The following is a 17,316-nucleotide window of genomic DNA, read 5'->3' on the forward strand; positions in this document are numbered from 1 at the left end:
CAGGAGCCCATGACTGCGGAGGTGAAGGCTCTCACCAACCCTTCCGGCCAAATTTCCCCAGAGAGCTGTTCCCATCCTGCAGCCAGGGCTCAGCCCCAGGTGAGGTTATGGTAAAGCAGCACACGGCCTTCAGCCATGCTGAAACATCAGTCTTCCAGAGGGGCTGGGCAGGCAGCACCACAAAGGGGTTTTGGAGGACAGGAGATTTAAGAGTGGGAAGAAAGGCTTGTCTGTTGTCTCACAGTGCCACTGCCTGTGCAGGGTCAGCCCTGCTCCTACCCCAGCACTGAGTGGGGGCCCCACACTCCAGCGAGCAACAGGAATCCCCCACAGCAGGCCAGGGCAGGAAAAGCCCCAGGATGAAAACAGTTCTCACCAGCCCATCAGACGTGCAGAGGAGGCTTTAATATCAGGGAGGAGGAAAGGGTCAGGGAGTGGGGAAGAGGTCTGTGTGTGACGGTGGGACAGACAGACATATCCTGTAACGTGGCACAGGGAAGAAGACAGGGTGCGGGGCAGGAAGCCTGGTGATATGTTTCTCCAAGGACTGCAAGCACCTTCCGGGGATGGGAGGAGAGCCGGTGGGGGCTGCTGACCCTCCGGGGCTCCGGACCGCGGGGTCCCGGCCGGCGGTGCGGAGGCTCCGGCGTTGCGGTGGCCGCGGCCGGGCGGCGGCAGCCACTGCCTGTGTCGGGATGCCATCTAGTGTCCCTTGGCAGAAGGGCCGTCAGGCAGGGGCACCGTGCATGGGCTTGCAGGCTCCAGGCATCGCCCGGAGTCATCCCAGAGCTGCCTGGCTGCTGGGACCCCCTCACTGGGATCGGCCTGGCTGCCGGGACCCCCATCCCAGGCACAGCGCGCCCTGCGGCCAGCACGGCTGCAAACCCCAAAGGAGGACAGCTGGCACAATCCTGGTCACACAGGGGCAGCAAAGCTCAAGGTGGTGCCAGGGCTGGCTCAGGGGTCCCAGGATCAGCCAGAGCCTGAAGGCTCAGCAGCCTCACAGGTGGCCCGGGGTGGTGGCGGGTGTCCTGGTGAAGAAGGAAGGCGACCACTCCCCCCAGCAGTGTGCAGGCAGCCTGCAGTGCCAGCACGGCCAGCCCCAAGGCCAGGGACAGCTGGCACTGCCATGGGCTGGTCCACAGGGACAAGCCCCAGGCACGATGGCTGCTGGGGGTCGGGGGTGGGGAGGCTGGAGAGGGGCTCGTGCTGTCTGATAGTGTGGGGATGGGAGGCGCTGGGAGCAGGACGGTGCCTGCCCGGGCAGGAGTCTGCTGGGGAGCAGCAGGGGTGGGCTGGGCACCAGCTGTGCACAAGTCACAGGTGGTGGAATAGCCCCATTCCCTGCCCGGTGCAGGAGCACGCTGCGATGGTGAATGTGAGGCCAGCGGGACTGTGCCCAGAGCAGCAGTCCTGGGGAGGGGCCAGAGAGCCACGGAGGAAGCTGACACAAGGGGGGTTACGGGTGTTCCCTGTGGGATGGTGGCTGGCCTCTCCTTGGGCACTGAGGGAGCAGGAGGCTCCTGCCTGGTGGTGCCTGACAGTGAGCTCATTGGCACCTGTGTGGTGGCAGAAGCTGGAGTGGGGGGCACAGGTTCTGGGAGGGTGGCCCCGGGAGACTGTAGCCTTACGATGGCTGAAGCTGAAACAGCTGATGATGGGGTGGTGATGGAAGCCTTGGGCATCTCAGCTGAGGATGATGGTGTGGCAGTGGAGGCCTTTGGCAGCACAGTTGGCGATGAGGTGGTGATGAAAGCATTTGGTGATGGTGTGGTCATGAAGGACCTGGGCACAGTGGCTGGTGATGGGGTGGTGGTGGAGGTCTCTGGCAGCACAGCTGGTGATGGGGTGGTGATGGAGGACTTTGTCACGCTGGTTGTTGATGGGGTGATGGTGGAGGTCTTGGGCTTGTTGGTTGTTGATGGGCTGGTGCTGAAGGCCTTCTGCAGCACAGCTGGTGGTGGGACAGTGACAAAGACCTCAGATGGCTTGGTTGGTGACAGAGTGGTGAAGGCAGCCTCCATTGGCATGGTTGGCAACACCACAGAGGTGGCCACATGTGAAAGAGTGGTTGTCAGTGTCCTGATGGGAGAGGATGCCAATGACAGCATGGTTGGTGCTGCTGTGGACATGGCTCCACGTGACAGGAATGCTGATGTCCTTTGTGGCAGTGTGGAGTTAAATGGCAGAGTACCTGGGCAAATCAGGTGTTCCTCCCTCAGCAATGCTACTTCTTGCCCTGCCAGGTGGGGTGGGCTCTTGCAGGAGACTTGGGTGGACAATTTGACCTTCTCCCTGTTGCCCAGGATCCAGCGGTGCAGGTAGCAGAGGTTGCAGTCACATCTCCACGGGTTACCACTCAGATACACTGAGCTGAGCTTCTTCAGAGGGTCTAGGAGTCCTTGGGGAATACTCTCCAGCTGGTTCTTTCGAAGGTTGAGGGTTTTCAGATTTGGGAGAGAAGCAAAGACCTCTTCATCCAGAGCAGAGAGCTGATTTGTGTCCAGCTGGAGGTCCAAGAGCTTGCTGAGCCCAGTGAAGACCCCTCTTGGCAGGGCTGATAGCTGGTTGTGGGACAAGATGAGTTTGCCAAGGGATGTGAGGTTGCCAAAGATGCCCTCTGGAAGTGTGGCCAAATTGTTCCTGCCCAGATCCAGCTCCCTCAAGTGTGGCATGGTGTCAAAAAGGCAGCAGGGGAGCTCCATAATATGGTTTGAGCCCAGAGTCAGCAACTTCAGTTTGTTTAAACCAAAAAAACCCTGAGGTGGAAGAACCCTGATGAGGTTGTTGTCCAAGAGGAGTTTCTCCAGGTGAGGCAGGCTCCTCAGAAGCATGGGTGGCAGTGCCCTGAGCCTGTTGCTCTGGAGGCTGAGCTCCAGCAGCTCCAGCTGACTGTCTAGCAGACCCTCTGGGAGGTCCTGCAACTCATTCTCGTACAGCCGGAGGACTTGCAGCTGGGTGAGTTTGCTAAAGGCATTCACAGGAAGAGCTGTGATCCTGTTTCTAGACAGGTCCAAAAAAGTTAAATTGACAAGAGAGTCAAAAATGCCTTCTGGAAGAGAAGGGATTGCATTGATTTGCAGGGAGAGCTCTCCCAAACTTTCCAGCCCATCAAACAGGCCTTTGGGGATGGATCTGAGCTGGCTGTCTCTCAGCTCCAGCCTCTGTAAACTTGGGAGGTTTTGGAAAGTGCCCACAGATAGTTTTTCTAATGAGGCACCAGAGATGTCCAAGTCCCTCAACTTGTCCAAATTATCAAAGGCTCCAGGTTCAACAGTCTTGATCTTGTTGCCAATGAACAAAATCTTAATCAGGTTAGGCATGTACCTGAAGGCACCTTTACTTATAGAAGTGATGCTGGTTTGCACAAAGATCATCTCAGAAACAAAGGGCTTTGCAATCTTTGGGATCTCTTTGACATCATTTTTTGTCCCTCTGTAGACCTCCTGGTAGTCTCTGGGCATTTCGTATGGATCCTCACCCAGGATTTGATCTTGGCATTTATGGGGATTGAAAGACAGGAGGAAAAGGAAAAAGAAATGCTGGTACATTGTGCTGGGGAAAAAAAGTTTCAAAAATCAGTTATGAAGAACAATAAATCTCTGTCCACAGCTCATGAACGGTGGTACCACACTGTTGTTCAGCTCTCAACTCTTCTATTCACATACCATGACTCATTTCATGAGAAAGAGAGAATGGACAAGCAAACATACATGGCATTTACACCAGTTCACTGCTGTTGGTAGCAGGGGATGGAAAGAGAAGGCAAGCCAGCTCGTGGCTGGCACTGGGAGATGCTCCAGGAGGCACAAGGGCTGGACAGTCTGTTCTCTGGCCCTTCTCACATGTTTGAACTGTAGGCTCAGTCAGCCTGGCTGAAGAAGGCAAAGTGCTGCTGCCCATTAGTGCTGCCCCAGTGGGTCCAGTTAGTCAGCAGGGCAACAGCCCATTCATGCAACAACAGAAAGCACTCAGCCCTGCACTTGCTAATGAGGGATCAGCAAGGCTCCAGGAGCCAGCCAAGACCAGAGGACCTTGTGTCCTTAGAATTTACACACTGTGCTGGGTAGGCTTGCTATTTCATTGCCGCTCCTCTCAGTTCAGGGGGGGCTGATTTAAAACATGGTTTCTAAGCACCTCTTTTTCAGGATTCTTGCTAATTGTACCATATTTTGGCCTTGGTCATGACAGAAATAGTTAACCTGAGAACAGCAACCAAGCAAGGCTCATTAAAACCTTGGAATGTCCACAGATGAACAATTTAACACCTAACATTTGGGGCTCTGACCTTGCAGGTAGGAAGTGAAATCACTGATGTGCACTGACTAGTAGAGCCCACTTCTTCCACGGAAACATTTGGAAACACTCAGCTAACACATTAACTGGGGTTTAACTGCCATGAGCACCTCACTGGGACCATATTTCCGACTTTTAATTCACAGCCCTGGGTGGGAAGAGGGAAAAGAGGTACGAGTTTCTTCTTGGGTGACCATCAAAGCTGGCCATGCAAAAAAAACTTATTCTGGGAGGGTAAATCTACTATGAAGAGTTATTTTTTTTTAAAGAATGTTGAGATGTCAGCAAATACAGGAGACTGAAAGCCAGTGGGTTTGAAGAGAAATGGATTGGAGGTGACATTGGTTGTGCAGGCTGCCCCCCAGGGCTCCCAGGGCAGAAGCCACTGCTGATCCCTGCCCATCCTCTCCCCAGGGAGGTGGAAGAGCTGGGGCTGTGGCTGTAGAAGTGCCTGCTTCACTTCTGCTGCAGGGGTGGTGCAGTGGGTGAAATGTGGAAACATCTGAGGGTGTGGGGATGAAAATAGACAGTTTTGAACCACAAAACCCTTTTAAAACCCTCACTGTGCTCCTGTGCTTGTCCCCGACTCCAGCCTGGCAGAGTCATGGAGTGATGGTCCCAGCTCATGGCACTGAAGCCTTCCCTGCTCCTTGCTGCAAGGAAACAACCAACAGCCCTCCACACCGCCCCTCCCAGCACATTTAAAAGGGCAAAAAGAAGCATTTTGCATCACTTACTTGGCTGAGCACTTGCAAACGAGTTCAGCCACCAACGAGCCTTGCCATGGAGGAGTGAGGACACCAGATGGGGTCGCATCACCTGGCCAGCTCTTTATCCACATCCCAGGCACGGGGCTCAGTTTCACATGAGCTCAGGACACAAGTCTGTGTGGGGAGATAAGGGCTGGCCGGGGAGCCAGCAGAGGAGCTGTGCCCCCAGTGCAGGAGGCCACGGCAGAAACCCCTTGGAGGGGACGCAGTCACGTACTCCCCAGGCCTTATCTGCTGGCACCACCTGACTCGTCACATCCAGGGAAAGCTGAAGATCTCCAGGCCAGCCTATTTGCTGAGGTCCTGTATCTCCAGCAGGGTAACTCACCAGTTTCACAAACATCAGCCCCATCCACACAACAGACAGCTGTTAATTCCTCAGGATTTGCCTGATGTAGCTAAAAGTGCAGTTCTGAAGACATTTCTTAATCCTTATAAACAGTGAAACATTTGTGGCTCAACAAATACAACACCCCGGCTCTGTGCTCAGCCCCACAGCTCCACACCTTGCTGACCCCAGTGTTGTGTGCTGCATCCCAGTGCAAGCCAAAGACCCTCCCATGGTGATACCCAGTGCCCTTGGCTAGTGCAGGGCATCCTGTGGGATGCTCACTTTGAGGCAAACTGACAGGATATCCATTGCTTCCCAATGGGTAATTGCACTGGCTCCATTTAAACTTCCATTTTCACCCGCTCTCATAAAAGCTCAGCTTCTGCTTGCTGGGTTTCCTTGCACTTTTCTTGGCAAATTTAAAAACAAACTACTGCACATTTTGAACAGCCTTACCCCTTTCCAGCGTCAATGCCGTATCCATCCGTGTCCCCAGCGGGTTCCCCCGGCTGTGCCGGGCCCGCGGAGCCCGGTCCCGCTGGCCACGAGATGGTGCCGCAGCACCGCGGCACCGACAAGCTGTCCCGGCCCGCGGAGCCCGGCCCCGCTGGCCACGAGATGGTGCCGCAGCACCGCGGCACCGACACGCACGGACAGACAGACACGGACAGGCCCGTGCTGACAGGCACAGACACAGGGACACTCTCACACGGACACTGTGCGCTCACAGCCCCGTGTGTGCAGCCATGCTCACCCTCCCAGGGGAGCACACGCCTTACCTGTCACCCCTGGGCAGCACTGCTGGGACTTTGTGCCTCGTCTCCACAGGCCACAGAATCAGAATCCCCGGGATGGGAGAGGTTGGAAGGGACCAGTGGAAGACATCTGGTCCAACTTCCCCACTGAAGTAGGGTTCCTTGGGTACCCATGGCTCTGTTCACTTGTCTTTTTAATATATTCAGAGAAGGAGACTCTACAACCTCACTGGGCAACCTGTGCCACTCACCCTCACAGTGAAGTTCTTCCTCTCATTTACATGAAGCTTGCCACTTTCCATTTTCAGGCTGCAGGGCTGCAGACCAAGCCCTGACAGGGTAGGGGTGGGACCTGGTTGTGCACACCTGGGCTGGAGCTCACCCTGCAGCCAGGCAGCTCATCCCCCTTGCTGGGCAATCAGCAGCACTCACCCTCACCCACCTCCCTTGGACAACACAAATCCGTGTCCTCAGGTTTTGCCAGGCTGCAGCTGGGCCTCTCTTCCCTCTGCAGTGCCAAGGGAAGGTGGCTGCAGCAGGCAGACACGAGCACACCATGAGGATGCCACAGTGGCACCTGCTCACCACCAGGCAGCTGCACTGTGCCCACCATGCACAGCTCCTCACAAGATCCCAGTGTACCACATCGACCTTCACTTCACTCCCAGGCACACAGACAGAATGATTCCTCTCTCTGCCATGGGAACTAGCAGCACAGAAATAATAGATAAATTTTAATTATATTTGCAATACACAGGAAACACATAGCTGAGAGGATAAGTAGCACCGGGCCAGCTGCTGCGGAGAGCTCGGGGACAGCTGGGGACCACAGCAGCGGTAGCGGAGCGAGACGGAGAGCTATTTGTTTCCCAGGCTGGTTCAGAGGTTGCTGGAGCAGAAGCAAACGCCTGCCCAAGCCTTAGGGCAGCGTGGGCAGAGCTGGCGGTGTGGGCTGGCTGCCGCTCTGTGCTGTGACAAGGACGCTGACGTGCAGCGTGCCACAGCGGGAGCGCAGCAGCCAGGCCCCGCGGTAGGCCGGCCCCAGGCCCTGCTCCTGCCCGGGCGCAGGCAGGCGAAGGCTGAGCTGCTGGCACCTCGTGGCATTGCAGGCCACGCTTACCGTGCCCTCGGGGTCGGTGTAGGTGCAGTGTCCCGGAGCATCCGTGTGCCAGCCTTCCTCTGGGGGGACACCGTGTGCGCCTGGGCACTCCAGCTGCCCGCCGGAGACCTCCAGCAGGGACTGGCCCCGGAGAGCGGCTGGATCGGCACAGAAGGCTTGGCCGTGGATGAGGGGCTCGGCAAAGCTCTGGAGCCAGCGCAGGAGGTAGGAGAGGTGGCAGTCACAGACCCAGGGGTTGCCGGCCAGCCCCACACGCACCAGTTCTTCGTTGGCATCGAAGAGCCCCGGGGGCAGGCGGGCCAGGCGGTTGTGGTCCAGCGCCAGGGCGGTGAGGAGGGGCAGCCCAGCCAGCAGCCGCGCCGGCAGCCTGGAGAGGTTGTTGTGGCTCAGCTGGAGCTCTGTCAGCCCTGCCAGCCCCTGGAAAGCCGCAGTGGGCAGGTGATCTATGGCGTTGTGTGAGAGCTCCAGGGTTTCCAGCACTGACAGGTTAGCAAAGAGCTCCTGGGGCAGTGTCTCCAGCTGGTTGCGAGCCAGCGAGAGGTGGAGGAGGCCAGGGGTGCCAGCGAACAGCATGGCAGGCACGGTGGCCAGGTTGTTGCCCTCCAGGCTGAGGACAGTGAGGTTGAGGAGGCCTGTGAAGATGTCGGGGGCCAGGCTGCCCAGGGCGTTGTGCTGCAGCTGCAGCCGCCGCAGCGCCCCCAGCCTGGAGAAGATGCCGGAGGGCAGCTCCTCCAGCCGGTTGCCATCCAGGTGGAGCTCAGTCAGCTGGCCTAGTGCCCTGAAAGCACCAGGACGCACCCGTGCCAGCAGGTTGTCACTGAGCTTGAGGACACGAAGGGCGACAAGTGGGGCCAGCAGCCCATCCGGCAGCTCAGCCAGAGCATTCTGAGACAGGTCCAGGGCCCGGAGCCGCCGGAGTGGGCGGAAGATGCCAGGGGGCAGTGCCTCGATCTTGTTCCCTGACAAGCTCAGATCCTGCAGGCGGCAAGAGCCAGTGAAGAGCCCCGGCTGTAGGGTGCGGATGGTGTTGGCACTGAGGGAGAGCTTGCTGAGGCTGGTCAACCCTGCCAGCATCCCGAGGCTGACGGATGACAAGGGGTTGCCTGACACCTCCAGCTCAGTGAGGCTGGGCAGCCCCTGAAAGGCACCAATCTCCAGCTGCTGGATGTTGTTATTGATGAAGACCAGCTTGGTGAGCGTGGTGCTGGAGCCCAAGTCCCCGCTGCGGATGCTGCTCAGGGCTGTCTCCACGAAGAAGAGGTGGGTGGCACTTCCGGGCAGGCCCTCCGGGATCTCCTGCATCTTTTCGTTTGAGCAGAAGACTTTGGAGGTGTCATAGCACTGGCAGGTAGGGGGGCAGGATGGGGACAGTGCCCCCACCAGCAGGGACCCCAGCCCCAGCAGCACGTAGATCAGCAGCCTGCACTGGAGAAGGAATGAAGCCTTACCCACAGGCAGGCACTGCTGGGGAAAGGGCTTCTGCAGCCAGAATTGCAGCAGGATCAACCTCTGAAACACCACCAGCACAGGCAGCTGCCCTGGCCATGGGCATCCCTCCAGCCCCTGCTGCCAGCACCTCCCCAGCACTCCCCTTGCAGGAACGGGGAGCACTTCCCTCCCAGATGTCTCCCTAGGGTTTTTACTCTGTGTCCCAGCCCACCCTGTGACAACCAGGGCGATGCCACCCTCACCAAAGGTGGCGAGCAGCCACATCCTGCAGAGCAGCAGCTGAGGTGGGACTTGTGTGAGTCTGTGGAAGTCTTGGGAGAAACCTGTACCCTCATCAGATATCTCCATAGGCACAAAGCCAGGTTCTAGGGCAGGAGAATCTGTGAAACACAGGGCTGTGCTGTGCACACTGGGTGATGGGGACAGCCCTGCAGGGCTGCTCTGAGCTCAGTGGCAGTAGCTGTGGGCTCCGCCACTAGTATTTCTAACTGCCAGTCAGGTACTTCTTTTTTACAAGGAATCAGAGCAGCATCAACCTCATGGAGGGATATTCAGCCTGACCAAATGCCTATTCCCAGCCCACAGAAGCACTTTTTGAGGCAGTGGCCCCCAGACCTCTGCCAGTGTTGGGATACATGCCAGTGCTGCCTCGTGATGGGGGACATTGCCCACCCCAGGGCAAGGCCCACCTACAGACACCCTGCCCCAGTGGAGCTCTCCTGGACTTACACCGGCACTTGAGAGCAGCACTGGCTTGGCATTTCCTTTCCTCCATCTCACTTGTGTTCCCCAGAGCCAACACAGGCTCCCACCCATCCCAGGCCCCCGAACTACCCAAGCAGTGTGGACACCACTTACCAAGTGTGGCATCACAGGGACGGTGGCCGAACCTGCAGCAGATTTGCAGGGATGCTGCTTGCTGGGATGGGACGGTGTTTTCTGGGGCAGATGGGAAGCCAGCCGAAGCCAGGGACAAGCTGTTCCTGCTGGGGCGGAGCTGCCTCTCGCTGCTTATCGGCAACAACAACCCGTGTCCTTGGAGCACTGTGAAAAATAACCCGGCCTCCGAGGGACTGGAGGTGAGGCCAGAGGCAGCTGCCTGTGAGCATCCTGGCAAGGAAGTGGGGTTCTGGCCCCGGACATCCACTGCTGCAGGGATGGTGGCAGGCTCCAGTCCCACACCAAGGTCAGCATACTTGCTTCCAGAAGCCCCCTAAGAGAGCCCCAGAACTTCATTAAATCTCACTGGGAAATGGTGCTCAAAATATCTCTGCCATGAGAGAAGCAACCAGGGCAGCTTAGCAAGGCAGATGAAGGCTGTACATGAGGTTAGAGGTCTTTTCCAACCTTATGGCTCTTTGGGGAGGGGACCACTGTGGGACCATCACGGTGGTCACCAGGGCTTTTGCATCCCAGCCAGCAGTGGGATGGTGAGGGAGCCATGGTTCAGCTGAACTCCCTGGAAGTTTCAGCCTGCCTGGAGGAGCAGCACACACTACCATAAAAGCTGCACTGCAAGGGCCTGTGTTAGCCCAGGCTAGGCTGGCAGCAGCCATGGAGACACCCTCAGGGGTAGGAGGAGGGATACTTCACTGCACTCAGTCAGTCTCATGGAGCAAATGGTGACACATGGAAAAACACAGCTGACACAACCCAGGGGCAGCCAGCTCTGGAGTGAGCCAAGCAAGCTTCCCACCACCCCAGGAGTGGACTGTGCAGGATGGAGAAGCATGCTGAGGTCTCAGCTCACTCTCCAGAAGCCCACCCACTGCTGTTGTATGGCTTAGCCCTCCTTGGTCCATCATCCCAGGCTGGAGTCCAGGGACCAGCAAGGGCTCTGCAAACACAGCCCACTAACCCTCTCCCAGCCTCACCAACTCATACAGGCTTTTCCTCAACACCTTAAAAATCTCTGAGGAATGGAAATCAAGTGCAGCCCCTGTCCCTGCTGGGCCATTCCCCTGCTGCCCACCATAAAGGAGTGAATAAACAGCTCTTGGCACTTGGAGTGGACAGTGGCACTTTAATGAGAAGACACACATCAGCACCCAACATTCCCGTGACACAGTCATGAGTCTCCTGTTACCGTGCAGGACTCGGCCCACAGGGGTGACCCATCACATGCACCAGCATGCACCAGCACTCCCTGCTGAGGTGCTGTGAGCAGCCAGCACTGCAGGGGGGACACCAACACCCACCTTGTCCCACAGCAGCAGTCCTCAGGAAGCCTGGTGCCACTGCAGCACACACGGAGGTGAGCTCAATCCCCCATGGTCGTGCTACAGCTGGAGAAGGCAGCTGGATACAGGGGATACAGGGGGGATGGCGTGGCTCCCATTTGCAAACTGGAGAGCAGCCAGCACTCTGTGCTGCCAGCATCCCCCCTGGCAAGGGCTGCCACCCAGCAGGGGCACTGGGCATACACAGGAAGGCACTCAAGGGAGTAAGAAGAGGATGAAGAAGCTATTAGTGGTCAAGCAGAGCAGGACCAGGTTGCTCACTAGCTGGTGGAGGGTGTTAAGGAAATGAGGACCAGGAATGGGGTGCAGCAGAAGCAGCCCCAACATGCTCCAGCAATTCAGGAGCACGAGCACAGGAGCTTCTCCCAGCCCCTGCAGACGCTTCACACCCATCGTCCCACTCCTCCACCCTCACAGTGCAAGCCCCTGGCACCCTGTGGGGCTGAGGCAGGGTGCTGCAGGCAGGGACACAGCCACAGCAGGGTCAGCACCAGCACGCAGTGAGGGCTGGGGGGCTGGTCCTGCCCATCCCTGATGCCAGCACACTGTCCCGTGGCTCTCCTGGCTGGAGGTGCATGAGGGGAGCAGGCAGATGCCAGGAGCAGGAGAGGGTGCTGGCTGTGCTCTGGCCTGCCCTGCCTGCAGGCAGGGAGGGCAACTGGGACGCAGCTGAGACACTCAGGGTGTGCCAGCCTGGCAGCAGCACAGCCCCGCGGGGAGCCCTGCCCAGGCACCCTGAGTGAGGAGCAGCAGAGGACACGCAGCTCCCGTGGGGCAAAGGTGTCATCCTGGCCCAGAATGATGGCTCACACTGCCTGCCCAGGCAGGGGCAAGGAGGGAGGCGTGGTGGGGCAGAAGGTGGGGAAGAACAGCTGAGCAGGGGTGAGGGCAGCAGGCAGCATGAGGGCAGCAGCACTGCAGGGAATGGGGCAAGGTGAAGGATGGGGAAGTCCTGTTATGTGGGGTAAAGCACCATCATGGCCAGGCTGTGGCTCCTGGCTCGAGAGGTCCCTCTCTGCATCCCACACCTCAGCTGCTGGACCCGGGCAGGAAATGAGCACAGAGGCTGCACTGGAGGCAGGAAGGGCTGGGGACAGTGGGCAGCTGGAGGTCTCTCGTTGGGGAGGCCCTGCTGCAGAGCAGGGGCAGAGCAGGACAGTGGCACACACAGCGCACACGGTGATGTTGTCCCATCCCAGTCAGCAAGGGCAGCTGATGCAGAGCCACTGTCATGTCCTTTGACCCCACAAGCACCTCTGCCCTCAGGGTTTGCCAGATGCTCAAGCTTCATTCGGAGCCTTCATCCTCATGAGCACAACGTGGCTCTTCTTCCGACAGCCATAGACCACCAGAGCCACCAGAGCAGCCAGCAGGGCCACGCACACCAGCACGATGACTGCTACCACCACCCCACTCTGCAGGCGTGTCAGACCCCACTGCCCCCTCTCTTCCTCCTCCTTCTTCTCCTCCTCATCCTCCCGTGGGGAGGCTGGCAGCCCTGTGGGGGGCTCCATCGAGGCATCTTCTGCTGCTGAGGCATCATCTGATGCTGCCTCCGAGGCGTCAGCAGGGAGCAGGGTGCTGGGATGAGGAGCAGCAGTGGGGGCCTGGGGGTCGAGGAACTGGTCCTGTGGCAGCTCGGCGATGGGGATGCCCTGCTGGGTGGGAGGCTGGGCACACAGCGGGGCGATCTCACCCACCTTGTGAGGGTTCTCCTCCAGCCAGCCCTGCAGGGGCAGGATGTCCTTGTCACAGCGCCAGGAGTTGTTGTGCAGCCTCACCTCTCGCAGGGCAGTCAGCGGGGAGAAGATGCCGGCAGGCAGGTACTCCAGGGCATTGGAGTGCAGCTGCAGATGCCGCAGCCCAGGGGTGGCCCTGAAGAGGCCCCGTGGCAGCGCCTGCAGCTGGTTGTGGTGCAGAGAGATGTTCTGCAGCTTGGGCATCCCCTCCAGTGCCCGGGCATCCAGGCGGCGCAGGGCATTGGAGTGCAGCGACAGCTCCAGCAGCTCCCCCAAGCCCTGGAAAGCGCCCGGTGCCACCGACCGCAGCCGGTTCTTGCTGAGAACCAGGAGCTGCAGCTGGGTGAGGTTGCTGAAGACGGCAGTGGGGAGGGTAGAAAGCTCATTTTCGTAAAGCCAGAGCTCCTGCAGGTTGGGCATGGGCCCAAAGGCACTGGGGGAGATGTCCCGCAGACGGTTGACATACAGGGTGATCTTGGCGAGAGCATGCAGAGGCAAGAAGACGCCGCTCGGCAGAGTGGTGAGGAAGTTGTTGGACAGGTAGAGCTTCTGCAGGTTGGTGTTGTGCACAAAGAGCTCCGGGGACAGCGTCTCCAGCTGGTTCTGTTGCAGCCCCAGCTCCTGCAGCTCTGGCAGCCCATCAAAGGTGCCCACCGGGATGTGCCGGAGCCGGTTCTCGTAGAGCCGCAGCACCTGCAGCCGCGCCAGCCGCTCGAAGGCACGGGGCGGCAGGCGGTCGATGTTGTTCCTGGCCAGGTTGAGCTTGGTGAGGCTGGTCAGCTGGTCAAACACCCCCTCCTGCAGCTCCTTCAGGTTGTTCCCGTGCAGCTGCAGCTCCTTGAGGTTGCTCAGATGGGCAAAGTGGGAAGGCTCGACCTGGAGGATCTGGTTGCTGGAGAGGAGCAGAGACTCCAGCTTGTCCAGAGGGTGAAAGACCTGCACAGGGAGCTCCTGCAGCTTGTTGCTGGCCAGGCTGAGGTAGCGCAGGTCGGGCAGGTTCTGGAAGGCCCCGGGGCTGATGCGTGACAGGGCGTTCTTCTCCACGCGCAGCCCGATCAGCAGGGAGGCGTTGCCGAAGGCGGCGTCGCCCAGCTCGGCGATGCCCGTGTTGATGATCTGCAGGGTCATGGCGTTGGCAGGGATGGGGCTGGGGACTGTGGTGATGTCGGCACCAAAGCACTCCACCTGGGCACTACGGACACACTGGCACTGCTCTGGGCACTGGCTACTGGCCAGCTGGATGCCCACCAGCAGCAGCAGCCACCGCTGCCAGCCTCCCTGCTCCATTGGGCCTGCAGAAAAAACAAAGGAGGGGGGGTTCAAACCTGGGGGTTCCCAGCTCCCAGAGCCACTGCAAGGGATGGGTGCTGCTTTCCCCCTGGAAAAAGCCACCGAGGCTGTAGCCATCCTGCCTCCAACATGGCAACGAGGCAGAAAAAGGCAGACAAGGAAGGCTTGGGGCAGGCAAGGCTTGACTCAGCCCAGGCAGGAGCTCACAGCAAGACAGAGCTGGCGGCCACAGTGCCTGGCTGCCATACCACAGCTATTAGTGGCATCCCTGGCGTCCCAGCTCTCTGGGCTCCTCTGGCAGCCAGAAGTGTGGTTTCCTGTTTTACAGAGTGTGGCAAGCTGCAGCCAGCAGCACCGGCCTCCCGGCACCACCAAAGAGCCCAGATCTTCACAAGAGCTGGCTCATGGCACCTGCAGTGGGTCCCAGCATTGCCCCAGTGCCCCCAGCATCCTCTGAGGTCTGAGCTCCTGTAGCAAAGCCAAGAACAGTGCCTAGGGATGCTTTAGCCCCAGCCCTGCAGGAGCCTGGGTCAACAGGACCCTTGCCAGCTTCCCAGCACAGGCTGGGTACAGGCTGGCCCTGAGTTCCCCCATCCCTAGCAGGAGGTCTCAGCCTGGCCTATTTTTGCCATGAGAGGGGTGTCTGATGTGGGCACGTGTATGCAGGCTGGTCCCAGGCTGGTCCCAGCAAAGCTCTCCATTACCCCTGAGCACAGATACCATGGACACCCTCTCCTCTCTCCTCTGGCCTGTGAGCTTCCTCCCTCCCTAGATTAAAGCAGCAGCCTTGTGCCAGTCTGGCATGGAGCAGACCCCATTAACACCTTCAGGTGGCACAAGAAGGGGAGAAAACCTGCAGCTCCTGCTCTGAGCACTGCTCAGCCAGACAAGTGACTCAGGCAGCACAGGGGTCTGGCCACAGTGCCCCAGCTGGCCCCCAGGGTATTTGGGCACAGGCTCTGCCCTCCTCCCTGCCCTCCCCACAGGGAACACTCTTGCTCTCAGGCAGGGAGGGAGGAACCCTCCCCAAGCCAGCGTGGTTTATGTTTCCCATATGGAAACAATCTGCGTCCAAGAACAGCTATGTTTATAGCAAGACATTTATAAACTTCCCCAAAAGCTCGGCACATCAAAAGCCCTGCTCATGTCACTCCCTGGTAAGGCAGCACTGAGAGCACACACACTGGAGCAACCTTCAGGAAAGGCAGCTGGAAACAATTGATATCTCTTTTTCTTCTAGGGATAAAAAACTTACAGACCAAGAGGCTGAACATTCTCTGCTGCTCAGCCCCTCAGCATCCCACTGTTCCTAACATCCGCCGCCCCAAAATATTACTTTGCCCTCTTTAATTTTCTCTGTTGATCATTGTCTGGGATACATTGCCTATATAATTCTTTCAGCTCCCACAGCATCTAAGTGGTCTCACTTTTTCAGAGAACCATTGCAAGATAAACATCTCCATCAAATAAAAAGTTGCTGTACATGCAAATCCCACCACTCCACCACCACCCCTCAGAGCTGCCCTGGCAGTCCCTGGAATCCGTGTCCACTCAGAGGGGCAGTAGGAGAAGGAGACTTACCCGAGTGTCCTGCAGCCACGAGCACTGAGCGAGCTCAGCTCTGTGCTGGCAAGAGAGCAGAGTGTGGTTCATTCTTCCCCTCCCAGTATATAACCCGTCCAAATCAATGAATCAGCACAGGGGCAGTGGCGGGGTTAGGGAAAGCGCTGGAGCAGAGCTGCTTCCAACTCCTATTTCCTCAGCAGAGCAAGCATTTCAAGGATGAGTTTTGGGTTTCCCCCTCCTGAACCCCATGCTCTTGTAAGAAGACAAGCAGAGAGCACTGTGAACATGCTGCTCATATCAGCCAGTGCCCAGGCAGTGGCTTGACCCTCAGAGTCCCCCTGGTCCCCAGTGGGACACAGCCACTGACCCATGGGGGCAGACCAGCAAAGCCGGACCCCTGGGCACAACCCTGTCCTTCCCTGGCACGAGTTCACACCAGGGCTGCTCCATGGCACTTCCTTGGCACAGGCACAGCTCTTGTTTCCCCATCTATGGCTCCTGTAAGTGTCAGGACCTCTGACTGTGCCCCAGCCCAGGGCCACCAGTGCAGGCAGACCCCTGGCACACTGCCCCTGCCCAGGTCACAGCTTTCATTCCCCCCACAGCCACAGATGCCAAGGGGCCACAAACCCATGAGCACCACAAACAGCACTGCCAGGAAGCGAGAACTGTGCCAGGGTCAGCAGCTGTGTGGGGCCAGGCTGCTTCAGAGAGCCCTCAGTAAGCCAGAGCATTGCCCACAAGCCATGAGGAACACCTTGGCACAGAGGAACCCCCACTGCAGGGCATCCCTGGCACCCCAGAGCAGCACAACAGCTGTCTCCCAGTGGCTGCCCCTGCTCTGCCCCCTCAGCAGTCCTGACACACAGGTGATGGAGCCTGGTACCCAGGGGTGTTTGGAAAGCATCCATCAACTTGTTCAGGGGCACCTGCTGCCAGCCCTGCCCCTCCAGCACACATGGGTGCACTGGGGTGCCCGTGGGCCCCATCACCCAGCCCAGGTCTCCCCACCTCGCCCACCTCCTCCGGGCAGTCCCAGTCCAGCAGCTGCCGGGAAAGGATATTCGGGAGGAAGCAGCTAAGGAGAGTCAGCACACGTGGCCCCTTTGGGCTTCCTGGAGAGCCACTGCAGTCCCTTGCTAAGCATGGGGCAGCTGGAACTTCCCTGCCTGCCTCTAACGCAGTCTCACCCCAGCCGCGCCTCCGCGGTTGCAGCAACCTCGGCTCAGGTTCCGGTGGCACCGAGGAGCTGCTCAGGATGGGAACAGCGGAGAAGGGGAGGAAATGTGTCATGCTGTGAGGGCTGGGAGCGTGCAGGGCAGTGGAAGGGACAGCTGCTCTGTTCAGAGAGGGGACCAGACCAGGACAAACAGCAAACTGCAGGGATGGAGAGCAGAGTTCCCAGACAGTCTCAAAGGAAGGAGACAGGGATCGTGGGAACATGGTAGGGAGTGGGACCTCAGCTGGAGGCCACGGCCAGCACGGTGTCACATCACATGGGAGGCCCATCTGCCATTGGACATGCTGGATGGCCACGGACCCCTCTGGCTGGAAAGTGGGTGCAGAGGCTGAAACTACCCCTGGCCATGCTTCCTGCCTGTTCTAGGGCAACACCCAGGCATTTGGGCACAGAGAATGGGCATTTTGAAAGCACCACCCACCAAGTGCTCTAGTTCACACTCTAGTGACACAGCAGTTTCCCAACACCACACTTCCCCAAACAATCTCCCCACTTCTGCGACAGCGCTGCAGCTGGAGGT

At 58.6% G+C, this 17,316-nt stretch overlaps 2 protein-coding genes across 2 annotated transcripts; both read right to left on the reverse strand.

Moving 5' to 3' along the window:
- Positions 1–380: 380 nt before the first annotated feature.
- Positions 381–5,953, reverse strand: LOC120508588 (platelet glycoprotein V-like). Its single transcript, XM_039722351.1, has 2 exons — positions 5,034–5,953; positions 381–3,555 (listed from the first exon to the last, which is right to left on the reverse strand). The coding sequence occupies exons 1-2, from the start codon at positions 5,135–5,137 to the stop codon at positions 936–938; spliced, it is 2,724 nt and encodes a 907-aa protein (XP_039578285.1). The 5' UTR covers positions 5,138–5,953; the 3' UTR covers positions 381–935.
- Positions 5,954–6,016: 63 nt separating this feature from the next.
- Positions 6,017–16,816, reverse strand: LOC120508560. Its single transcript, XM_039722285.1, has 6 exons — positions 16,577–16,816; positions 15,572–15,616; positions 12,248–13,992; positions 10,920–11,019; positions 9,580–9,731; positions 6,017–8,697 (listed from the first exon to the last, which is right to left on the reverse strand). The coding sequence occupies exons 3-6, from the start codon at positions 13,985–13,987 to the stop codon at positions 7,072–7,074; spliced, it is 3,618 nt and encodes a 1,205-aa protein (XP_039578219.1). The 5' UTR covers positions 13,988–13,992; positions 15,572–15,616; positions 16,577–16,816; the 3' UTR covers positions 6,017–7,071.
- Between the last annotated feature and the right edge of the window lie 500 nt (positions 16,817–17,316).

Source organism: Passer montanus, unplaced genomic scaffold (genome assembly GCF_014805655.1).
Source record: "Passer montanus isolate IOZ18808 unplaced genomic scaffold, ASM1480565v1 scaffold48, whole genome shotgun sequence".
In the NCBI taxonomy this organism is placed as follows: Eukaryota; Metazoa; Chordata; class Aves; order Passeriformes; family Passeridae; genus Passer; species Passer montanus.